Source organism: Sciurus vulgaris, assembly GCF_902686455.1.
Source record: "Sciurus vulgaris genome assembly, chromosome: 17".
Lineage (NCBI taxonomy): Eukaryota > Metazoa > Chordata > Mammalia > Rodentia > Sciuridae > Sciurus > Sciurus vulgaris.
In genome coordinates this window covers 44,310,936-44,335,881 of record NC_136478.1, presented here as the reverse complement: position 1 = coordinate 44,335,881, position 24,946 = coordinate 44,310,936, and the positions used below count along the sequence as shown (strand labels likewise).

At 49.4% G+C, this 24,946-nt stretch overlaps 3 protein-coding genes across 10 annotated transcripts; 2 read left to right on the top strand and 1 right to left on the bottom strand.

Moving 5' to 3' along the window:
- The first annotated feature begins 220 nt into the window (after positions 1-220).
- On the top strand, positions 221-5,207 carry ALKBH6 (alkB homolog 6). 7 transcript variants are annotated; one of them, XM_079119531.1, is made up of 7 exons: positions 221-298; positions 990-1,068; positions 1,364-1,432; positions 2,789-2,849; positions 3,192-3,343; positions 3,481-3,687; positions 4,771-5,207. In XM_079119531.1, exons 2-7 carry the CDS (start codon positions 1,015-1,017, stop codon positions 5,032-5,034), a joined length of 807 nt encoding a protein of 268 aa, XP_078975657.1. In that variant the 5' UTR covers positions 221-298; positions 990-1,014; the 3' UTR covers positions 5,035-5,207. The 7 variants fall into 7 exon arrangements, with proteins under 7 accessions (XP_078975657.1, XP_078975653.1, XP_078975654.1 ...); XM_079119527.1 differs by lacking the exon at positions 221-298 and adding an exon at positions 408-662 and having other exon boundaries at positions 990-1,084; XM_079119528.1 differs by lacking the exon at positions 221-298 and adding an exon at positions 412-642.
- On the top strand, positions 4,911-14,646 carry SYNE4 (spectrin repeat containing nuclear envelope family member 4). 2 transcript variants are annotated; one of them, XM_079119526.1, is made up of 9 exons: positions 4,911-5,030; positions 5,626-5,772; positions 5,963-6,089; positions 6,564-6,707; positions 6,900-7,094; positions 7,187-7,423; positions 8,171-8,248; positions 8,939-8,997; positions 9,093-14,646. In XM_079119526.1, exons 2-9 carry the CDS (start codon positions 5,654-5,656, stop codon positions 9,271-9,273), a joined length of 1,140 nt encoding a protein of 379 aa, XP_078975652.1. In that variant the 5' UTR covers positions 4,911-5,030; positions 5,626-5,653; the 3' UTR covers positions 9,274-14,646. The 2 variants fall into 2 exon arrangements, with proteins under 2 accessions (XP_078975652.1, XP_078975651.1); XM_079119525.1 differs by having other exon boundaries at positions 7,175-7,423.
- Positions 14,647-15,013: 367 nt separating this feature from the next.
- Positions 15,014-16,968, bottom strand: SDHAF1 (succinate dehydrogenase complex assembly factor 1). Its single transcript, XM_079119534.1, has one exon. The coding sequence runs from the start codon at positions 16,855-16,857 to the stop codon at positions 16,501-16,503; it is 357 nt and encodes a 118-aa protein (XP_078975660.1). The 5' UTR covers positions 16,858-16,968; the 3' UTR covers positions 15,014-16,500.
- Positions 16,969-24,946: the final 7,978 nt, after the last annotated feature.

Here is a 24,946-nt window from a genome sequence, read left to right as displayed (position 1 = left end):
GCGGGCCCACACCGCGGGGTGGACGCGTTCGGTTCTGGAGTCCTGATTGGCCGTGTCAGACGAGGGCCGGTCCAGTGGCTCCCCGAAGCTCGGAGGCCGGGAGGCGCAGCCTATCCCCGAGCGAGGCGAGGGGCGGGCGCACACTAAGCGAGAGCGCCGATTGGCTGGAGGGCGGACCCGTAAGGCCTCTAGAGTTCCCATTGGCCTGAGGTATTTTGCATCCGCAATGTGGGGCGGAAGTGGCCGGGAGGGGGACGGGAGAATTGATTCTGAAAATTGGAGGGGACACGCGTGGACGGTCAGTGTTGGGGGCGGGGGCCAGAGATGGGTGTCCAGGAGGGCTGAGAGTGGGGATCCGGGGGGCGCTCATACTGTGGAGTCCTTGAAAGAGTCGAGGACTGAAGGGTTCAGGGAAGGGAGGTTTGAGAGGAGGCAGGCTTAGGTCCTAGGGAGCCGCAGTGAAGAGGCGCTCTCCGGAAAGAAAAAAAAAAAAAAAAAAAAAAAATCGGAGGGGGTTCAGAATGGGAGGGGGTTTGAGGAGGCTTAGATGGGTGTCACAAGGACTCTCAGAATGGGGGATCGGAAAGGGCTGAGGTCGAAGGAGCGTCCGCCGGCTCAGAGAGGCGCCACTCATCGTAGCAGGTCTGAAGTGGGGTCTCAAGGTATTTAAAGGGGTTCTGGGGTGGGTGGACTATGTGCGGAGCTTTTGAGAAAGGCTCTGTGTGAGGTCAAAGGATGTTCTCTAGAGACTGAAGAGGGCACACGTGTAGTTTGATGGGTCCTCAGAATTTTGGAGGAGTGTGCTGGGTGCTGGGCAGGGAGCCTAGGGGATCATTGTGTGGCATTTGAGATGCTGAGGACACAGTTTTTAGAGACAGTGAGTTTCACAGGAGGGTTAAGATGAGACCCTGGATGGCGATGGGGCAGGAGGCTGAATCCCAGCCTGAGGATAGGCTTACTAACTGAAGTGTGTCCTTCACTCCCCCCAGGACTGGGTGCCAGGAGTTGGAGTCGATGGAGGAGCAGGACGCCAGGGTTCCAGCCCTGGAATCATTCAGGGTGGAACAGGTTGTCAGGATTGGGGGTACAGAGAGTGAATTGGGGGGGTGTTGGAGGTGGGAGGTGGGGTAGGGTGAACAGGCTGACTCCTGGGTTCCTAGGTTGGGACTCCCCTCACCCTCCAAATTTATTTTTATCCTCAGAGTCCAGTCCCACCCCCAACCCCTACCCAGAATGGGGTCAACTTCAGACCCTGGCCTGTCTGAGAATATCCTTAGCTTCTCTCCAAAGAAAGAGGTTGCTCAGTGATGATAGAGCTCTGTGTGGGTTAGAAGGCCACATCAGGGGAATCTTTCCATTGTAGGCACCACCTGTAATCTACTATGTACCTGACTTCATCTCTAAGGAAGAGGAGGAGTATTTACTTCGACAGGTGACCCCTAATTTCCTTGTAACTTGTTTTCACCCCTCTTCCCATGTTCCTCTCCAACTCTCAGCACCAGTATAAGAGCCCCTAAGGGTGCAGTGAAGAAAGGAGGCCTTCCCCTACCCTCCTCTATCCTTGTGCTTCTCTTGGAAATTGTTAGACCTGTCAGAGGTGATTTTTCCCCCCTCTAGGAGGCTTACGGGAAACTAAACTAATTGTTAGGAAGGAGGCAGTTATTATGAAGCTCAGACACCCTGTACCGAGATAGTCCAGTCCAGCTTCCAAAATGAGGATGTTATTGAGATCACATCCATTGTGCAACCCCAGAGCCTCAAGAACATGGAAGTGACAGAACTCATATTCCCTATGTTGAGATAGCCCAGTTCTGCTATCTTAAAGGAGGCTGTAATCATAGGCTGAGATGGCCCAGTTCAGATCCTTGAGATTGGAGAATGAAGAATTTAGTGTTCAAATTTCCGTGCTAAGATAATCCAGGAATCAGGATGGTACAGAGTAAGTTCTGCCTTGTGCCAAGATAGCTTAGCATAGACTCAAACTCGTAGGAACAAGGTTACCAAGTGCAAACCACCCACGCTGAGATGGCCCAGTTCATATTCTAGTCTTCAGGTTTGGGAAAAGAAGAATTTACAGAGCTCAGAGTCCCCACACTGGGATAGCTCTTTGTGACCAGAGTCTTAGTTACAGAGCATCTATCTTCCCTGTGCTGTGATAGCTCTCTTGAGCTTGAGTCCCAGGAATGAGTTCACTACAGAATATAAACCCTTGTGCTGAAATAGCCCATTCCAAAACTTTTGGTTCTTGGGATTGAAAATGTGACATATTTTCAAATCCCTGGACTGAATTAGCTCAGATCAGCCCCATAACCATACCAAGAATGATATTATCAACTGGAGTATAGATTTCTTAGACTGAGATAGCCCATTCTAGACCCTTGGGATCTTGGCAATGGAGAATTTTCAAAGTACTTTCCTTGCTGTACTAAAGACTAAGTCCCTCTCCCAGGCAATAGGAACAAGGAGACTCCAGAACCCAGACTATCCCTAGATAGCCCAGGAATCAGGCCCAGAAGAGCCTAGGCCAACCCCAGAGTTCTGAGTAGACTCAAACTATGATTGTGCAGCCCTGGTTTCTTTCCTCAATTCTGGGGGACACAGGTGGACTTTGGGGTCAAAAGCCTGCCCTGCAAATAGCAAAATCCTGGGAACATACTACTCTAGAGAAAAGTTCTACAGTCACTAAGATGACCCATTTCTATCCCAGGGAAAGACCACTTTGTTGACCTGGGTGAGAGAATCAGAGGGGTGGTTCTAAAAAAAGGAGTGACCTTTCCCCACTTCCTAGGTTTTCAATGCCCCAAAGCCAAAGTGGACCCAGCTGTCTGGGAGGAAGTTACAGAACTGGGGTAAGTTTCCCCAGCTAGGGGCATAGATGATTCTGGGGTGGGCATGGGGTTCAGTTCCGGTAGTCTCAAGACATGGGGCCCTTTAGGACTCAAGGGTTGCTAAGGGCCAGAAGGATTCTGAGGGGTCAGTGGAAATCCTGAGGGGTTAGGGCTCCTTGGTGACTTGAGAGTAACTCATGGGATTCAGTGACCAGAAAAATCAAAAAACCTTTGACATGCCCAGTGGTCTCTAGGGGTCTCTCAGTGGGTCAGGGTGCTTCTGACCATGGATATTCCTAATGGGGGTGCCAAGTACCAGGGATCCTTGGTTTGGTGCCCTCAGGACCCCATTGTACTCCCCAGGTGGGCTCCCCCATCCCAGGGGGATGGTCCCTGAGCGACTGCCCCCGTGGCTCCAGCGCTATGTGGACAAAGTGTCTGATCTCAGCCTTTTTGGGGGTCTTGCTGCTAACCATGTCCTCGTGAACCAGTATCTGCCTGGGGAGGGCATCATGGTAACCACACACCCTCACCCCAGCCCCCACAGTGGCAACTGCCTCACCCCAGATCTCTGAACCATCGTGGGACAGGGCATCATGCTCGCCCACCCTCACACTCAGGCAGCAGCCACATACCCCACCCATGCAGTCAGGTGTCCGTCCCAGCTTGGGAGTGCCCCTTTGGCTCAGAGGGCGGGAGGGGTAGACTCCTGCCCTGCCCAGCCCTGGTGCCTGCTCCCCAGCCCCATGAGGATGGACCATTATACTACCCGACCGTCAGCACCATCAGCCTGGGCTCCCACACCGTACTGGATTTCTACGAGCCTCGGCAGCCAGAGGATGATGACCCTGTGGAACAGGTGGGCTCTGCAACACTGCCTCAAGCCCTGGAATGCTCCAGCATCCCCCTCCTCCAGGGTGACCCAATCCCGTTTGCCCTTGGGCTATTCTTGACACCTTTCAGACACTTCCACATGTTCTCTTATGGGGTACACCCGCTTCCTCCCAGAAGTCCAACCCATCTGCTTGCTGGGTGCCCTGGCTGCCATAATAACACAGGTACCCAGTGCCTTTACTGCTGAGTAGATGCCCTGACACCCCATGGTCCCCCTGACCCCATATATCCAGCAGACCAAGGCTCACCTGTACCCCATGCAGAGCTCCCCAGTACTCAGCAGACATCTTGATATCCTCAGATACCCCAGTGTCATTCACTCACGTGTGTTCCAACATCCCCCAACTTGCCCTCTCTTCCTATTGCTTGAGCACCCCAACACTGGTATCCTGCTACTCTAGTAATGTGATCTGCAGTGCAGACATGCCCAGATTCTTCAGATCCCTTGTCACATGACTCTGCTCAGAGATCCCCACAGGTACCCTGACCGCACCCTCGCTGGCCTCTCTCTGAGTGGCATATTTGACATCCCAGTGTTCACAGAAACTCCCCTAGACACCCTGGCCCTCTGCTTCTGGGGGTTTCCCTTTTGGCCTTACATGCTCCTGGATATTCTGATATACTTCCTAAAGCCAGCATCCTCTAACATCCTGACACCCCAGCCCCTTACACTGTCCACCCCTGGTCCTTGCTCCAGCATGCCCTCAGACCAGGCGTGCCCTGGTGTCCTGGGGCCTTGTGATTTCTGTCCCAGCCCTGGCCCCTTGGAGATAGCAGCTGCAGCTCCCAGTCAGCTGACCCTTTGAGGTACCCACTGCAGCCTGGTTCCTGCCCCCTCTGGAGGGACTGTTGCCCTTCTTTCCCTTCCCAGCAGCTCTGACTCTGGAACCCCCAGATTTTCACTCCTCAGCCACCAAAGCCTCCATCCCCAGGAGCACTGTTACTCTTCAGCCTTTGCCCCTGGTTCTGACCCTTGTTCCCTGATTCCAAAACCTGACTGCCCACTCCTGACCTCTGGGTAGCCACTAACCATCAACCCATTTCACAGCCTCGGCAGCCACCCCAGCCCACTACTTCGCTGCTGCTGGAACCGCGCAGCCTGCTGGTGCTCCGGGGTACCGCATACACACGCCTCCTCCACGGCATCGCAGCCACCCGGGTGGACGTGCTGGACGCTGCCTCGCTGCCACCCAATGCGGCTGCCTGCAGATCCGCACTGCCCGGAGCCCACCTGGTGCGCGGCACCCGAGTCTCACTGACCATCCGCCGTGTGCCCCGTGTACTGCGCGCTGGTCTCCTGCTTAGCAAGTGACTGCGGGCTCCAGGTCCTGCCTGGATTGCAGGGCTTCTGGCCACTTGGGGTCGTTGGGTCTCTGTGACCTTGAAATCCTGGGGCAGAGGTGGCTCTCCTGAGTTATTTATTTTCCCAGTAACTGTGGGAACCGTAGGAGAAGACCCTATTCCAAATAAACCAAAAATATCTTTTCTTGGTTTTAGTTTTTTTTTGTTTTTTTTTTAGGGGGGGTGGTATAGATTCTTGGGTTCTTGAGGGGCACTGCACCTGGGACTTTAAATGGGTGGGGTAGGCCCTGTGTCAGATTTATGGGCCACTGAGGGGGTTGGAATCCAGGGATTTTGAGGGGATAGGTGGAGGCTGTCTATCTTGGAACCCCTTGGGATGAAGTGAGGTGATATGGGAGATTTGGCTATGGGTCCTGCTAGGGAGGAAGGAGTTAAGTGGCTCTGCCAACACCTTAGCAGGGCATCAAATTACCTGGGTCTCAGTTCTGCTAGGGAGGGGTGGAGCCAGATCTGCCCCTGGGCCTCTGGCAGCTTCAGGCCTGAGTGAGTCCTGCTGAGGAGGTCTAGGGGACACCATTATTAGGGAAAAGGCTCTTAATAGGTGATTCTTTGTCCCCAGGCCCCCAGCTATGGTCCTGTCCCCACCTAGACTCCCCTCAGAGCCTCTCAATCATCCCCCTGGAGCCCCTAGGGAGCCGGATGTTGCTGGATGTACCATCTGCCCTGTGTCTGGAGAGGAGACAATCAGGTAAGGGCTGGGGCTTTTAAAACTTGGTTCCTTGAGGGTGGGAGCAGTGGCAGGGACCATTTAAGGCCAGGAGGTGCTGTGGATATGATCATCTGGGGACATAGGAGAGGAAACTGAGATGGGGTTAGGGTGGATAGAAATGAGGTACACTGGCCCATCCAGGGACCTGTCAACATCCCTTATATCCCAGGAAAGAGCAGGCCCAGGACTCCTTGGACCCTCCTGGGCATGTCCAGGGTGGGTTAAGGGGCACTGAACCCCCAAGAACATCAACGCCCTCTTTCCAGGAGGACTCAGCTGGAAACAAACACCATGAGGTGAGTTGAGGTGACTCCTTATGTCAGGCCTCTCTGTCCTCCAGAATCTGACCCTCTGTTGTGGGGTTGAGGGGGTGATTCTGGAAAGGTATTGGGTATCTGGTGGTGGTATGGGGCACTCTGGAATACTTTTCTTTACCAATTATTTTAAAAGCATTTCAATATTTTACCAACTAGAAAGAAGCATTTCCTCATTGGCCTGGGTAAAGTCCCATTTTTCTCGGGTCAGCTCCGTTCTTGTCCAGACTTCCATGCCCTACATATCTAAGTTTCAAGGAAGCTTGAAAACCTGTAGACCTTGAATTATATGTCCCCATCCTCCAAGTGGAAAGCCCTTTGGGTGGGAAAGCCATGGTGCAGCCTCAGGAATGGACTCTGGTGCAGAGAAGCATCCAGAAAGCAGCAGCCTGCAGAAAAGTGGAGGTTGACCTTGATTGACCTGCTGACCCTGATTCAGCCCCCTGTGTTCCCCAGCACCCTGGCTCTGGCCTGGAGGCATTGGAGGCTGAGCACGACAGTCTGCACCTCTGCCTGTTGGGGCTGGGTCTCCAACAACAGGACCTGGAGCAAGGACTTGGGCCCTGGACACTGGCCCAGTGCAGGATGGTCCAGCTTCAGGTGGGCATTGAGAGGCCAGGATGCAGTAGGGTGGACAGGGCCCCAGGAGTGGGGTCCAGCTTTCTGCAGTGAGAAATGGGTTTAGTACATGTTCCAGGTCTCTGAATAGGAAATAGGAAAGCGGGTAACTCCAGGTTCTGGTCTCTGACCTCTTCGCATGTGTGTGGGGTGATGATCAACCATGTGTCCCAGGCCCTACAGGCAGATCTACGAGGGGCAGCTGAGCGTGTGGATGCACTGCTAACATTTGGTGAGGGACTGGCACAGCGCAGTGAGCCCAGGGCTTGGGCATCTTTGGAGCAGATCCTGAGGGCCCTTGGAACCCACCGAGACATCATCTTCCGACAGCTTTGGCAGCTGCAGGCCCAGCTGGCCAGCTACAGCCTGGTATGACCTGCCCTTGTAGTCCCAGTGCAGGCCCCAGCTCCCAATCCCCCAACTCCCATGAACTCTGTTCTCTGACCCAGGTGTTCGAGAAGGCCAGTATGCTGGACCAGGACTTGGAGGTCGAGGGTGACTTAGATGGGCCAGGACCTGATGGAGTCTGGGGACCCTGGGCACCCAGTAACCTCCCCACTCCTGCAGAGTTGGAGTGGGACCCAGCGGGGGATGTTGGGGGACTTGGGCCCTCGAAGCAAAAGACATCCCAGACACCAGGGGCTCCTTGTGAGCTGTGTGGCCACAGGGGCCCCCAAGGCAGAGGACAAAATCTTGAGGTGAGAGCAATCCCTCTTGAAGGCCCCCTAACTCAGCCAGGTACCCACAGGGCCCCCCTTTGTATTCTACCGTGGCCCTTTCTTTTTAAAGAAGTCTTGGTGGCTGCCTCTGTCTCCCGGCGTCTCCAGGATTTCCTTGCTCCTACCACCTGACTCTTGGTCTCCAGGAATCCCTCTCTTTCAGTTTTCCTCCTTCCATCTCTTGCTACATCCTCAACCCTGTTTCCTCTCTCTGTCCCTCACCTTAGGTTACACAGCTCTCATCTTGGAGGCCCTGCATTCACACCCAACTCACTTCCTAACTTCATTCCAGTCCCTCCTCCAGTGTCACCTCTTCAGAGGCCTGCCCTACCCCCTGACATTAGCACACCTTATCTTGCTGCTGTATTTCCTCACAGAACTTTCCATAGCTTGACATTACACATTTACTTATTTAATTTTTGGCATCTCTGCCTAGAAAACAAGTTCCGTGGAGCCAGGACTTCCCCTCTTTTTAGCCCCACTGTGTCCCTGAGTTGCTAGAACTGGTCTGACATGTAATAGACACTCATCAAATATTTGTTGAGGGAATGAATAAATAATGCCTCTCCCCTCTTGGTTTCTCTGGTTCTTCCCCTCTCTGTCCCATGAGATCTCTTTGTTCCCCCAGAATTTTATCCCTATGACACTCTCCTTTCAGGCCCTTCCCCAACCATGTTATTCTTTGCTGCAATTTTCCAAAAGTCACATACCCCTCTTTCCTCACAGGATATGCTCACATTGGGGCTTAGCCACCAGAAACATTTAGTAGATCACCTAAGACGCTCCCTACTCCGGAAGCCTCAGGTGAGCTGGTCCTCAACCGGGTATAGCAATTGGGGACCTTTATGGCAAGTAACAAAAAACTAACCGAAATTGACCAACATAAAAAAGGGGAATGCTGTTTCTCCTCGTAACTGAAAAGTCCAGGCATTGCTGAATGCGGGATCTTAAATGCTATTAGGGCTCAGTTCCCTCTTGCTCTTGGGCACTACTTCCCTGAGGTGGCTTTTTTCTCAGTGGCTGCTCCAGCTGTTACACACTCACTTCCCACAGCTTTACCCACCCTAGGGAAAGGAGAGTGCTTCTGGCTTACTGGCAGCAGCCAAAGTCCCAGGGCTGCCTTGCTTGGGTCATGGGTTATAACCCGAGCCAATCAGAGTGCTCTGATTGGTCACATCTGGATCACATGACCAATTATGAAAGTGGAGGAGGTGGGGGTCAGCTTCACTTGAATCCGAAGGTCTAAAGAGTGGGGAGGCATAATCCTTACACCCTGCCCCCAAACTAAGCCAATGTTATCCGGAAAAGGGGGATTGGATTGCACAGAGACAGACAGATATCTATCACACTTGGGGATACTCTTAAGTCCAAGTGGGGTCCTGGGGATAAAGAGGAAAGGAAGATAAATAAGACTCGTAAGTCTATAGTAGTAGGAGAAAGGCCACATTAAGTGTCTCTTCTATCCATTCTGCTGCTGGTTGCTGTCTACCTTAGGACAAGAAGAGGCAAACATCTCCCATTCTCCAGGATGTGATGCTGGAGGTAGATCCAGGGTGAGATGCTTGGAAGACCTTGGTCTGGGGATGGGGGAGACAGGGCTCATGGTGGCAGCCTGCCCATATGTCTAACACTCCCTTTTCCCCCTCAGGGCCTCTGCTCCTACGTCCAGATGGCCCCTGACCGTCCTTTTTATCCTTTTCCTCTTCCTTCTTCTGATGAGTGTCACATTGTTTCTGCCCATGTCAGGGAGCCCCTGCTGCTTTCGTGCCCGACGGGCCCAGATGCCCTACCTGATGCTCAGCTATGTCAATGGTCTCCCCCCAATCTGAGTACCCAGCCCAGACGTGTGTAATAAATGGTCACTGTCAAAAGATGTGTGAGGCTGTTGGTTGGTCAATTACCCAGAACCTGGGACATTGCCCTGATGTGTCTGGACAGCGCCCTCCATAGACTACTTTGTCTTGAGCACTGAACCTGGAACTAAATGAGCCCATTTTGGGCTGGGTTCCCCCAGACCCAGATACAAAGATTCCTGCTGAAGTAGCTGACTGGGAGGTGATCCTAGAAGAATGGTAGGGGAATGAGGAAGTGAGCCAGGAAAGGGAGAAAGCTAACACTGGGTGAATTCATGAGCTGGTTACTGCTCTGGGTTCCTGAGGCACCACATACTGGGGACCTCTGGGAAACCCTGTAGAACACACTTGCTCTTCACCCCTTGGGGTACTGACATCCCAGCTTCAATCTTTCACTGATGTGGACTTTTCCTGGAGACATTGACTCCCTGGCACTTCTATCCTGTCCATTCTGTGAAGGTCCCCCCTCCCCACCTCAGATAAAGAAGCACAGGTACTTGCCACAGGAAGTTGGAGGCAGCCAGGAGAAGGGAGCAGGTGATCGGATGAGCTGCCAGAGGCAACTGCTACAGGCCCTGACTCCAACCACATAGGAACCCTGTTCAAACATTCTACACAGGGGGCAGGGCAGCCCCCTGCTGGGCCATCACTGGCCCAGGACTGTGAGAACCCCCTTCCAGGGCTCTTGACAACACCAGGCTGAAGTCCAGTCTCCTTCAAACTTAAAGTATGGAGAAAAGAGATGGGAACACAATCAGACTTAAGAACAGGGGCAGGAGCTCTGTGGTGGTCTCCTGGATATTATCTTAACACAGATCCCTTCTTCTAGAATTCTCACAACTGCCCATGATATAGGCCTACTGAACAAGTCTCAAAAAGAAGTCACAGGCAGTCACATGTGGAGCAAGACTGAAGTCCAACCCTTACTAATTTTAAACAGGAATGGGAGTTAATTTTTGTGGGGAACTGAGAAGTTGAGGACTTCAGGCACAGCTAGATCCAGGGACTCAAATGATGTCTCCTTTTCTCAGTTCTTTCGTGCTTTAGTTTTGTTCTTATCCTAGTGGTGACCAAAGTAGCCCTCAAAACTTTCAGGTATGCCTTGCCACCAATTTAGCAGCCAACAGGAGAGTCATTCTTCCTTTATAGTTGTAGTGTCTCAAGGGTGGCTTCTCTGGCTTGGGCCACACATTCTATCTCCACTGGGGGCCAGTCAGCCCTGCCCGAACCATGTAAACTGAAAATGAGGGAGGGGTAGATCTCTAAAGAAAGTTGAGGAACTCTTACTAGAAGCAGGGGAACGGATATTGAAGGGGTAAGGGAAGCAGCAGATTTCAGGACAGACTGCAGGTCTGGGGAAATTCAGAATGCAAGCCATGTCTGTCTTGTTTCAAAGGCTAGACCCAGACGCTGCCCCCCAAACCGAGGAGGGGCTGTGGCCTCCCTGGCATAACCAGCAAGTAGGGCCAGCAGGGTCTTGGCAATATTGACCCAAAGACCCAGGAATGGAGCAAATCTTAATTCGTTCATGGAACAGATGCCGACTCTCTGCTAGGAGCCAGGCCCTGGTCAAGAAGCTATGACAGTGAACAAGGCAGACAAATCCTTGTCCTTGCAAAGCTGACATTCTAGCGGGAGAGTCACAATAAACAAGTAAAACATGTAATAGATCAGGTGGTCATAAGTGCTAAGGAGAAAAAGCAGGCAAAGATGTAGGGAGCACAATTATTTTTTAGGGGGTACAATTTATTCATTTACTATTTTTGTGGGACTGGGGATTGAATCCAGGAGTACTCTGCCTCTGAGCTAGATCCTTGGACCCTTTCTCAAAAATTTTCATTTTTGAGACAGGGTCTCGTTAAGTTGCTCAGGCTTACCATCCATCTGCCTCAACCTCCTGAGTAGCCGGGACTAAAGGTGCCCATCTATGGGAACTTCCTGTTTTTTTTTTTTTTTTTTTTGGAAGTACTGGGGATTGAACCTCGGAGTGCTCTACCACTGAGCTACCTCCCAGCCCATTTTATATTTTATTTTGAGACAGGGTCTTGCTAAGTTGCCCTAGGCTGGCCTTGACTTTGTGATCCTCCTACCTCAGCCTCCCAAGTTGCTGGGGGATTACAGGTATGTACCACTGTGCCTGGCAGAGGGCACAATTTAAACAAAGAAGCTGAGGAGTTCAAGGAAAAAATTCTGTTGCTATGTTATAACTGTACCTTTAAAACAAACTGTAGTGAGGAAATAGGCCACATGGACTCCTAGTGCAGCCCTGTCCAGTAGTAATACAATGCAAGACACGAAAGTAATTTAAAATGTTCTAGACTAAAAGAGTAAAAACAGGTGAAATTAATTTTAATAATTTATGTTCTATTTTACCTGGTATATCCAAAATATATCACTTCAATATATAGTCAATATAAAAATAATGAGAACTAGGTATAGTGGTGCACGTCTTAATCTCAGCTTGAGAGGCTGAGGCAGGAGGATCACAAATTCGAAGCCAGTCTCAGCAATTTAGTGAGGCCGTAGGCAACTTAGTGAGACCCTGTCAAATAATGAAAAATAAAAAGGGCTGGGGAGGTGGCTCAGTGGTAGAGCACCTCTGGGTTCAATCCCCAGTACCAACAAACCAAACCAAAAAAAATCAGTTTGAATAATTTTTTTCAACAGATTAAATGAAATATTGTTCTACCAAAACAAAGTTGTATGATAGAAATAGTTTATCTTACTTCAGCTTTTAAACTTATAAAACTAAAAGTTCACTAACCAAATTTCAAATACTCAAGTCACAAGTATTCCCAGATGAAGAGGGCGGACCTTGAAGAAGATTCCTGGCAAAGGGAAGAGCCAGTGCAAAGGCCCTGAGGTAGGAATGTACCTGTACAGGTAAGCCAGCGTGGCTGCAATGGTGGAGAGGGAGGTGATGGGAGTCTTATCAGGTAAGGTCATGATAAGGACTAATCAGCATGAGTTGGGCATTAATGGAACCTTTTCAACTTTCTGGTAATTTTGAATTTGCACAAGAGAAGAAGGAACAAGTCCTCAAGGACTCATTATGGCTCCAAAAATTATCAGCTCAGGGCCAGTCCATCTCATTCTGCAAGATACCCACTCCCTACTCCCTAGATTACTTTGAAGCCTACTCTAGACATCATATCCTTTTATCCGCCAAAGTCATTTTTGAAATTTGTTTTGTTTCACTTACTGAAAACTGTGTGTATGTGTGTGTGTGTGTGTGTGTGTGTGTGTGTGTTTGTGCACGTGCACACGCACACCAGGGCGCTCTACCACTGAGCTACACCCCCGGGCCTTTTTTCTTCTTAATATTTATTTTATAGTTGTAGATGGACACAAAACCTTTATTTATTTTTATGTGGTGCTGAGGATCAAACCCAGTGCCTCACATGTGCCAGGCAAGTGCTCTACCACTGAGCCACAGTCCCCTCCCCCTCCCCCTAGTCCTTTTTATTTTTATTTTTTTATCTTGAGACAAGATCTTGCTAAGGTGCCCAGGCTGATCATGAACTTGTGCTCCTCCTGTCTCAGTCTCCTGAGTAGCTGGAATTATAAGGATGCTCCACAGCACCCAGTTCGAATTACTGAAAACTTTTAAGACAATTAACAACAAATTCCCATATATCCCATATACTAGATTTACTAGTAGTTAACATTTTGCTCTATTTGCTTTACCATTCACATTCTTGTTAATATATATGTGTATGTACAAACACAAATGTGCTCACATGCACACGAATGTTTTGGCAATTTTTGAGAGGAGGCTGCAGACACAATACTGCTTTACTTCTAAATACTGTAATGTGGATGTCTGTAGCCCAGATGTGAGGCTCTGGGTTTGATTCCCAACACTGCAAACAAAACAAAAGGCATTCTCTTCTGCAATTAGAATACAGTTGTCAAAATCAGGAAATTCTACCAGTGTGTGCACACCCGTAATCCCGGCTATGGAGGGAGGCTGAGACTGGAGGACCACAAGTTTGAGGTCAGCCAGTGTAACTTTGTGAGACCCCAGCTCAAAATAAATAAATAAGGCTGGGAATGTAGCCTAGTGGCACAACACCCCTGCATTCAGTACCCCAGTACTGTGGAAAAAAAAAGCAGGAAATTTTACAACTCAATTCAAATCTATTATTAACATATAATCCATATTCCAAAATTATTCCAACCCTTATATATACTTTGCAGCAATTTTCTTGGACTAGGAGATTCTTTTTTAATAGACCAGGGTAAGGGGTTGAAAATGTTGATGGGCCTTGGCAGAGTAAAGATCAGAGCAGCAGTCACAGAGCATCAGCAGAGTCCCCTGCTTTACACAGAAGCATACACTCAGCCCCAGACATGGACATGGATGAGTAGTCTTCTTCTTTTTTTTTTTTTTTGTGGTGCTGGGGATTGAACCCAGGACCTTGTGCTTACAAGGCAAGCACTCTACCAACTGAGCTATATCCCCAGCCCAAATGATGAGCAGTCTTATTTGGGAGGTGATCCAGGAGGCTTGAGTGGGGAGAGTGAGGCAGGGCCCTGGGAAGGCCCAAATGGTAACCACTGTGGGCAGCAGGGGCTCAGTCCACAGGGAACCTCTGAGGAACCTTGAACATGTGTTACCATTGTCTCGCTAAACAAGAGGCAGGCCTGGGCACTCATCCAGTGACTGCTGTTCCCCACCATTAGTCCCCAGGGGTGGGGGGGACACTAACCCACCTTCCTTAACTCCCAGAAAACCCTGCAGTAAAGAAGCAGAGAGGCAGGGCTTGGTGCAGGAAGCCGGTAGCCTCCTGGGAACCCACTTCTGCAGCTGCAGTTGAACTCGAGCTGAAGGGTCCAGTGGTGGGGTGGGGGATGCACCATCACTGGCTGCAACAACATGCGGTTAATGCACTGGTTCATCACAACAGTCAGGTGATGGGGCCTATTCCTCTGCCCATTTCATCAATTAGGGCATTAAGGCACACAGAGGTCATTAAATCACTTGCCCATGACCATGTATTGGCAAGTGCCAGAGCTGGGAGTTCACCCGGAGTTCTCGTTCTGTAGTCCATGCTCTTGACTGCCACGTACCCACACCACCTCCTCTGTCAAAGTAGGCATTCCCTCGAGCAACCTTTGCCTACTTGGCAAACTCCATTCCTCCATAACACCCAGGTGGATGTCTCCTCTCCTGCTCACCCAGGTTGCCCAGCTCAACAGGAAGCCCACTGGCAGCTCTATCTTGGAGCTTATTAGAGCTCAAGATCATGGAGCTAGGTGGGAGATAAGGTTGGAAGACATAATGGGAGCTGGATGGTAGGACCCCATTACTTTCAAGACTTTTCTGAAATGGAGCCAGGACAAGGTCACCTTGATGGAAAAAACTGAGGTGACAACCAGAGATGACACAGGGAAGTAGTGCCACGGCCTTGAGGCATGGGGCACTCCAGGCCCTCTCTGGGATCTGCATTTCTCCCCCTTGTCCCTACCAGGCCTTTACCCACATTGGTCCTCCTCTTAGAAGTCTATAACTACTTTCTGAAAAACTCCTAATTCTTCAGATTTCAAGCCAACTTTATAATATTTGGGTGCCTGGCTTCTTCATTGGGATTAGGGCAGCAATCATGTCACTGTCTCTTCTGCCTGACCTCTCCAGTCAAGGTCTGGGTTCCTCTCCAAGGTCCTCCTTTCCTCAACTGCATCTGCAAGAACTCATCCCTCTTCCACTTTAAAAAAATATATATTTTTAGTTGTAGATGGACACAATACCTTTTATTTATTTACATGTGGTGCTGAGGATTGAGCCCAGTGCCTCACACCTGCTAGGCAAGCGCTCTACCACTGAGCCACAACCCCAGTCCTCTTCCACTTTCTTAACTGACTTGGATGCAAATACAGCTCAGGGTTGCAAAATATAGTACTCTAGGTGATGTTCAGGAAAGGTTCACATGGGGACAGGGCAAGTGGTATGTCTGTGTTTTGTGGGTCCATCGCCTGCCCCCTGTCCCAGGGCCTTGCTAACAAAGATCCCAGCTTCTAGCTAAGGCTAGACTCCTCAGTCAGGTTTGAAGATGTGTAAGTTTCCAGATTTAGTGAAGCACTGAAAAGAATATGAAGTCTCCACTACAACCTCAGCTCCACCATTTCCTCTCCTGATTTATTACTTGCTTTAAAAGGAATCAGCTGGGGCTGGGGTTGGGGTTGTGGCTCAGTGGTGGAGCACATGTCTAGCACGTGTGAGGCACTTGGTTTGATTCTTAGCACCACATATAAATAAACAAATAAAATAAAAGGTATTGTGTCTATCTACTACTAAAAATTAAAAAAAAAAAAAAATGGAGTCAACTGGAGTCTTTTTGAAGTGAAGCTAGGATGGGTTTCCCCCATGGATTTACCCAAGAGAGAGAACTATGCCACTTCAACCAATTTGCCAGGCTAGAGGACTTCCGAAAGGAAGAAACAGCTTCCTACATCCATTCTCTCCCAGAGAGCCAAGTCCAGGTGTGGATATGTGTGTCTTCAAAAATTCACTATAAAACCCTTAAGAACAGGGACATAAGAACATCCCCAATTTTATTCTTTTGTGCAACAGTCCTGAGGAAGAAGAAGCACAAGAGTTGGGATTGCCCCTTAGAACAAATGAATACGGATTCTTGAGCTGATCAGCTGGGGGTGAGACCCCCCAACCCTTCCTCATGGTTCCAGTTTGACACAATGTACAGAGGTGGGGTGAGGGGAGTAAGGTTTTCCAAAGGGGATTGCAGGCTGCTCACGGTTCATCAGTGCATCTTTCCAAAGTGCTTCTCAGCAAAAAATCTGCTCTTTTCAGAGTTAAATACAGGAAAGGGCAGTCCCTTTGAGAGTCAGGGGTAAATGTATTCTCAGAGGTGAAGAGAAGGGGCTCAGGCTCTTCGTCCATTACAGAGGGAGGGGGCGTCTAGGCTCCCCATGACTCTGGATAAGCTGATCTCCGCACGGCACTGTTCAGCCTCCCAGGCCACCCCAAGCCCTCGCTGGGGTGGGGGAACTGACCTGCCACCAGGTATGGGGAAAGGTCGGACATCTCTCACGGTCCACCACTGGGCTCTCTACGCTCACGTCGCCAGGAGGGCTATTTCCGTGGAGCTAGTTTCTCGAGACCTCTCATCTTCCATCAGATGGGTTCTCGGGCCCCTCCAAGGAGCCAGGCGGGCCCCCTGCACTACTGAGAGAGCTCTTCTGTCATCGTCCGTCGGGTCGGATCTCAGGTGCCCCGGAGCTGTCCAGAGGGCTCCTTGGACCATCACCATCTTCGGACGGGGTCCCCAGAGCCGCCGCGCCGCCGGGCTCCTCCGTCGGGCCCCGCGGGCGCACGAAAGCACCCAAGGCCTTTGCGTGGTCAGAGCGCAGCAGCTGCAGCTGGCGCCGTCCGCGGCGGTACAGGTACTCGATGCGCAGCACATCGGTGCGTGGCAGGCTGGCGTGCTGCCGGAACTCGGCCCGCACCCGCGCCTCGGCGCCCGGCTTCCCGCGCCCAGCGCGCAGAAGCTCGCGGTACAGGCTCAGAACTTGCCTCTGCAGCCGGCTGGGCCGGCTCATGATAGCAGCAGGTGGCAGGAGCAGCCAAGGCCGGCGAACAGCGGCTGAACACTTGCCCAAGCCAAAGGGCAAGGAAACAGTCACTTCCGCCGCGCGCCCTTCACGAGCGCCGCCTCCTGCCCCCGGCTATCCGGCGCCGCCACGCCCGATTGGCTGTCGTGTAGTTACGTCACGGCGCCAGGAGAAAGGGGGCGGAGTCTTGGCTGCCCGGCCCATCCCACAGGGAATTAGTGTCCTTGAGTGGTCGGCGGTACTTTCGACCCAAAGCACCTGGGACCTGGGGGAAAGGGGCTAGGCGCTCGGACTCTTAGGCTTTGGGTCAGAGGGAAGCGGAGGTTCTGACCTAACCCCTTGGTCTTGGAAGGAGAAGGAGCTAGGGATTTGGACGCTTCGGTCCCCAAGGGCGTGGGAGCACTGGGAGAGAAGACAGGCACAAGCATGTTTTGTTTTGGTTTGTCTTTTAAGGAGACGGATTTCACCATGTTACCCAGGTTGGCGTCGAACTTTTGGGATCAAGTGATCCTCGCGGGCAGCTGGGACTACAGGCGCGATCCACCGCACCTGTCTCCCCGCCTGTTGTCTTCAGTTATTAAAAGCTCGGTGCGTTCGCTCCCTCGGGACAGGTCGCGTTAGGGGTTAGGGGTCCCAGCCCTCGAGATACCCAGAGGAACGGGATTAAGGAGTAAAATGTTGGCTCCCGGATTGTTGGACAAGATTCTCTGTTTTGAAAGACATGCAGAGTGGGAGAGAGCGCCAAGCTCCCAAAGGCAGCGTGTGGCTCAATAAGTTGGACTGGTCGCGCCCTCTGCGGGTGAGAGTCGGGTACTGGGGCAGCCGCGGGAGAATCCTTACCAGCAGTTAAAGCTCGAAGTCCCACACGCTGAGCACCTTGGTTGGGTTGACACAATTCGGACCTCCTGGGAACATCAGGTTTGGGGCCACAATTTCCTTGCAGTCCTAGCAGGCTGCTGTAAGGCCCGCAGGGATATGCCCCTCAGGTCCTATTAGTACCAGGAGCAAAAGGGGATCGCTGGATAACCCAAGAGCCCTCCAGCCAGCATGCAACCAAGTCTCTGCACATGAGTGGGCAGCCCCGCTGGACATTGGTTCTCCTGCAGGAACGGTGGGTCAGGGGATGGAATCTGGGAGTCTAGAGGGACTCAGAAACCACTGTGAATCCTGCCGGGTAAATCTCTCAGAAAAGAGGAATAAGGTCTAAATCAAGAATGGCAGAATATTTGTAGCTGGTGGGTTCATATGGTTTCATAATACTTTTCTATTTGTGATACTTGAAAATTTTCTTTTTTTTTTTTAGTTGGATAAAACAGTGTAGAAACTTTATTCTGTGGGTACAAAGAACAGAGAGGGGTAAACTCATGCTCTAAAGACACCTGCTCCCCAATGTGGGTCAAGAAGGGCTCCTCTTATGAGTGAAAGGGCCTATGACATGGGTCAGGTCAAGGTGGGAAAAGGAGAAGCATGAGCAGATCGTCTTTTGTGCTCTGCGCCTAATTGCACCCGGCCAGTTTTGTGCTCGCCTCCCCACTGCCATTCACATTTTTCTGGTTTGGATTGATTTTGCAGGCTGCCTTGGTTCCTGATAAGTAAGCACAGCTAGGAGAGCAGTTAGGCATGGTTGAAGCCAAGGAGCAGACTGACCAGAGGCTGTTTAGCTGACAAAAGCGGAATTAGAATGACCCTTTGGTCCCACTCTTATTTCTCCAGCTTTATTTGAAAATTTTTTTCTTTTAAGCACTTTCCAAAAAGAGGTTGGGGGATGTGGAATAAAACCTTGGATACCAGTTGCATCTCTCTCACCAATGTCTTCATAATCTGTTTACTGAGCACTTACTATGTGCCAGGTACAATTCCACATGCTTTAATATTTTATTATTTACTTTATAGGAATATATGACATCGTGTATTCATATAATAAAATATGCAATATAATGTGATGCTATTGGTATTTTTATATTGCTACCCAATTTATATTATTTTATGTGATTTTTTTTGAAGTAGTGATTATTTCAAGACCCTTTGGATCTAGGACTATCACTGTGCTTTTCATTGGTGTTTAAAAAGTCTAAGAACTCTCAAGATTCTGATATGTAGTGGGTATTGTTATTCTGGCAATAGAATGAACACAATGGCAGATGCATCTGCTGTTCTGCCTTGTTACTCTTTCTGTGGCCATCTCTCTATTCCCAGGGTCACTTAGGGGTTTAAACTGGGTACATTTCTGTAATTCCAACTACTTAGGAGGCTGAGTCAGGAGGCTCATAACTTTGAGGCTAGCTTTGTCAATTTAGCAAGACCCTGACTCAATATTTAAAAAATAAAAATAAAAAGGGCTGGGGGTGTAGGTCAGCACAGAGGGTTCCTGGATTTAATTCCCAGTGCCTAAAAAAATATTCATGGTGGTCCTTAATTTCCTGGACAACTATGTCAACCAGACCTAGGGTCTTTCTTTGCCTTCCAATGGACTCAAGGGGCTGCAAAATCTCAAAAGGACATACTATTCCCCCTCTGCCCGGAGTCCATTCATGGTTTTCTAATAATGGTCTCTTATTTTGTCTTTGGGGGCCTAGCCCCATTAGATATACGATACGCCAGACTTGGCCAATCAGAGATAAACAGAACACTCCAACCCCTGGTGCCTTTGATCAGTATTGGAATGAGCAAAGGAGCTTTGGGGCAATGATTGTCAGTGACTGTCAGCCCTTCTTGGACTTCTGCTAAAACTGTTCTTAAATAAGTGCTGCCTCCTCATTGGGATTGCTAAACTACTGGGTAAACCTGGAACAGTGGGAGGCCACCCCTGTAGTGAGGGGTAGTTTGAGAGTGAGTTTTTAGCTGGCCTCAAATATCCATCCTCCATTTCTTCCCTAGAATTCGATTTTTTTTTTTTTTCAGCACCGGAGATTGAAGCCAGGGCGCTCTCCTGCTAGGTTACCTCTCTAGCCTGCTCGCCTCAGCCTCCTGAGTAGCTGGGATTACAAGCGGGTGTGCCACCATGCCTGGCTTTTTAGAATTAGAATTTTTAGCTACACATGTGGCCATCCATCTAAAAATACATTTTCCAGTCTTCTTTGCAGCCAGATGGTGTACTTCCAGGAAGTGTTGGCCTATGGGAAGTATGTGTAGGAGATGTGTGTCACTTCTAGTTATACCCTTGAAGGAAGCGGCCTGACTTCCTGACCTCCTTGTCCTACCCTTTTCTCTGCCAACTTACTTAAACACAGATGTGGTGGTGGGGGGGGCGAATAAGGGCAGAACCACCTGATTGAAGAAGTCTATTTTGGAAGAACCAAACTGGCTATACTTGGACTGTTAATGAGACAGAAATAGACTTCCATCAAATTTAAGCCATGTAAATTTTGAGCCTTTGTTGTAGCATTTGGACTGAGAGCTTACTTAATATAGACGCTAACACAGAAAAAGGAAAAAGCAGGGATGAATAAATCCTAGAGACATCATTTGAGTTCCTAAATCCTGTCCTGCCTAATGGCTTTACAGACAAGTAAAAGTAGATAAATTCCATTTTATACTTAAAACAGTTAACAGACTCTCATTTTCTTTCATTTATGACTGAAAAAATTCTGTGGTTCAGGGGACATCTTGTGATGAGGTAAGGGAAACCTCCCCCCATTAGAAAGGGGTCACCTCTCATGGGGATGTAACATCCACAGTGGAAACAGCCACTTGACCATACATACCAAATTTCAAAGACTTAGTAAGAAAAGAGGATCGTAGATCATCTCATTATTTTTATATTCACAATAATATATTGAAGTGATGATATTTTGGACATATCGGGTAAAAGAGAAAATAAATTATTAAAATTAATTTCACATATTTTTACTGTTTTAAGTATAAGTACTAGAAGATTTAAAATTGCATTTGTGTCTTGCATTATATTTCTCTTGAACAGGGCTGCACTAAAAGTCCATGTGACTTCTTTCCTCATTACAGCTTGTTCTAAAGGCACAATTATAATATAGCAACAGAATTATTTCCTTTATTTCCTCAGTCTCTTTGTTTAAATTGTACCCTTGCCAGGCAAGGTGGAACACACCTGTAATCCCAGCAACTTGGGAGGCTGAGGCAGGAGGATCACAAATTGAAGACCAGCCTGGACAACTTAGTGAGACTGTCTCAGAAAAATGAAATGTTCAGGGGCGGTAACTCAGTGGTAGATGCCCCTGGTTCAATCCCCAGTACTGAGTGCCTGGGTGACTGAGCATGGTGAAAAAACTTTCTAGATCCCTCTGTGCAAGCAGGGTGCCCACTGGTGTCTTCTTAAGGGAATTTTTACTTTTATACCTCTGAACCTGAGATGGGTGTGGTCTTGCCAATTTCTGAGATGCCCTCAAATCATCTTTCTAAATTTTCTCTGGGTAAAGTATGTAGTATCTTTTTAGTGAGTTAGAAAACTATAACGTTTTTAACAACCACAACTTCCTTTGCTCCAGTTTTACTCAAACTTTTGTGGCTGCACTCCAACGTTTTCAAATCTTTTTGCTCTGTTTTCTGCTCCTGATTATCACAGTAAACGTAACTGAAAGCTGCCAGCAGTGTCCATGCCATTGCCTGAATGCTATGCCACCCTGAAATTTCCTCTGCCAGATTAATTAGTACATCACCTTTAAATTTAGTCTCACACAGAGTCTCAGGAAATGGGCAAAAATTAAGAACTTCTTATGAGAACACAATATGAATGGCCTCCTCCTTCTGTGCAAACTCATGAGCTCATTCTTTACTGTCCGTAGTCTTATCAGCATTCTTGTCTTCTAAACTCCCACCAGAATTTCCCATTAGCTCTGCTTACAACATTCTAAAGCATTTCCAGCTTGCCTTTCTAAATGTTTCAAAATTCCTCCCACATATTCCAAAAAGCTCTAAAAGTTTCTGAACCACCTGGTCAGGTTAGTCACAGCAATGGGCCCACTCCCAGCACCAATTTCTATTTTAGTAAGTGTGTTTTTTTTTTTTTTTTCCTGCTGTGACCAAAAAACCTGACAAGAACAATTTTAGAGGAGGATAAGTTTATCTGTGGCTCACAGTTTCACAGGTCTTAGTCCATATACTGCTGACTCTGTTGCTTTGGGCCTGAGGTGAGGTAGAACATCATGGCAGAAAAGGTGTGGAGGGTGAAAGCAGCTCAGGACATGGCACCAGGAAGCAGAGAGAGCTCTCACTCATCAGGGAAAAAATATAAACCCCAAAGGCATGGCTGCAAAGACTTACCTCCTCCAGTCATACACTACCTGCCTATAGTTACCACCCAGTTAACTCATTCAAGTGGATCAATACACTGATTGAGTTAAAGCTCTCACAACCCAATTATTTCATCTCTAAACTTTCCTAGATTGTCTCACACATGAGCTTTTGGGGGATACCTCATATCTAAACTACAACACTAGGTTATGACCTAGTGACCCCCATCAGGGGAGGGAGTTCTTCCTGGAAACCCATAACCTCCTCTGGATGCACCCCAGACCCAGCCATAGAATTTATCATAAGGCTTAGGGATCATCCAGGAGTTCACAGGGAATCCCAGCTTCCTGCCAGGCTGTGAGGGCATCATGGAGGCCAAGGTACTGGCAGGGGCACTGTATACAACCTATCTTGTAGGCATATCATAAGGAAGGGCTTGGGGTCAATGTGGCCCAGGTAGTGGTCAAAGGAGCCATCTGATGCCTGCAAAAGTCCACACAATTTGGGGTCTTTGAAGATCTGAACAAATTTCATGGGGCAGCTGATACTAACACTGTGGACAGGCTGGAGCAGTGGGCAGGAGTAGTGACCAGTACTTCAGTCAGGTCCTGGTGTCCAGAGGCAGGTCAAATGGACCAACATTGTCACCAAAGTCCTCACAAGCCCTGATAGCTGGCCTCAGAAGGTGGAAGGTGCTGATAGGTTCATCTGGCTGCCCCGCCCATTATGAAATGAGCCCACAGCCTGGGAGCCCTTAACAGTGCCCAGGGCAGCCAGCAGCCTTCACCATTCACCTACAGAGGAGGAAAGAATTTGGGACTGTGGTTGAGGAGCTCCAGCTTGTTCCCATTACTCCTGCAACCCAGATGTCCATCCTTATTGTGCCACAAATGAGCTGTGAGAATTGGGGGAGGGACAGCTTTTCTGAACCTTATTTGTGTAAAATGGAAAGAAAATTATATCTACTGCAGAGGGTTGTTGGGAGAATAGATGAAATAACAAAAAAGGGCTGAGAACAAGGCTGGCTATGTGGTAAGTGCTAAGTGCTTCATGACCCTGGCCAAGATCAGTTAAATGCCAATCAACTCATAGACAGATGAGTGAGAAAACTGGTTGGAGTAAGTCACTCAGATTCAGAGGTTGTGCTGGGTGGTGGTTCATGCCTGTAATCCCAGCTACTCAGGAGGCTGAGGCAGGAGGATCACAAGTTTGAGACCAGCCTCAGCAATTTAGGGCAACCCTGTCTCAAAATAAAAAATAAAAATGGCTGCAGATACAGCCCAGTAGTAGAGTGCCCCTGGGTTCAATCCCCTGGACCAGGAAAAAAAAAAAAAAAAAAAAAAGAAACTATGAGGTTGTTTATTTTGCAGTGTTAGCTGACTGATACAGTTGTTGTGAGAATTAAGTGAGATGATGCAGGTAAAGTGCTTAAAACTAATAGTATTTACTGCAAGAATCCTGAATGACAGATTTTCTGCAATCCAGCATGGTTGACATAATACAAGTACTAACAGCTACTGTGTAGCACTTACTATATTCCAGGATGTTTCTACCTGACTGTATACTTTCTCGTCATTTAAAATCCTGAGGGGGCAGACATGTCCATTTTACATAAGGTGAAACTGAGATGTTTCCAGAAGGGGAAGGACAGGGCCTGGTGGTAGCCCAGAGGGTGCTTACTGTGAGCAGTCCAACTGCAGCTGGATGCCCATTGTGAGCTACATCAACCAGGAAGGCCAGGGCCCCACACATCCCAAGTCAAGTAGCACATGGGATCCAAGCATGGACGCTGGCAGGTGCAGCGTGAGCGTGGGGCCCTCAGGCTGGTAGTGACTCAGTCCTTCACCGAGGCTTCATCCCTGCGAGTCAGAGTGTTCTATCTTCACCCCAACGCTGCAGTGGCTGCAGCATCCGCAGCCAGGCCCAGGGTACCAGATGGTGCTCAGCAGTCTCAGGCAGGTAGCCATCTACGCACACTCAGAGGTACGCACACTCAGAGATACACACACAGACATCACAGCTCAGCAAGAAGCCCTGGTCATACCTGCACTGCTTACAGCACCACAGCACTGGGATGAGAGGGTCTGAAACCTGGGCGGGACAGACAGAGAGACAGGGTGGGGGACAGATAGCTGAGGGACAGAGAAAGGACTACTCCTACAAGATGCTGATGGGCAGATGGGGGAAGCAGAGACGGAGGATGTGGGGGAGAGCAACACAGAGGTACTCTGGGAAGAGAAGGGGAACTGAGAGAGGGCATTGGGGGAGGGGAATCAGAAAGGAACACAGGCAGCTAGAGACAGGAGCACGATGGGGGGGTGGGTGCATAGACACAGAGTGACGAAATGAGACAGGCACAAAAGACAGGAAGATTTTGTTTACTGAACTGTAGCCACAGCAGGTATGGCTGCTCCAAACCTGATCTGAAATCTCTCCGTGGCCCACTCTGCCTGCTCTGTTTCCTTCCAACCAGGGGGTACTTCTTCCCTTGGCTTTGCTGCATCAGTGTCTGGTGGCCTAAGTCTGGACTCTTCTGATCTCTCCCAACTTCTCTGGGCATTTTAGACAGAAGTCGGGTGTCCCTAGCCACAGGTGTAGGCACAGGGCCTGGCAAGCAACAGGGTAGATGACCCAACGGTGTGACCCTGTTTGCCGTGCAGCTTGTCCAGTGGGAGTCTAGCACTGCATAGCTTAGGAATCTGGGGCTGCTGCCAGCAGCCCACAGTGCACTTCCCTGGCAAATGGGGTACTCTGTAGTTGCAGCATGGTTCACAAAAGGGCTCCCCAGACCAGGCTGCAGTCCAGCAAAGGCAAGGGCACTGGAGCCACTGGGGCTGCAGAGTTCATATAGGTAGGGTTCACAAACCCCGGC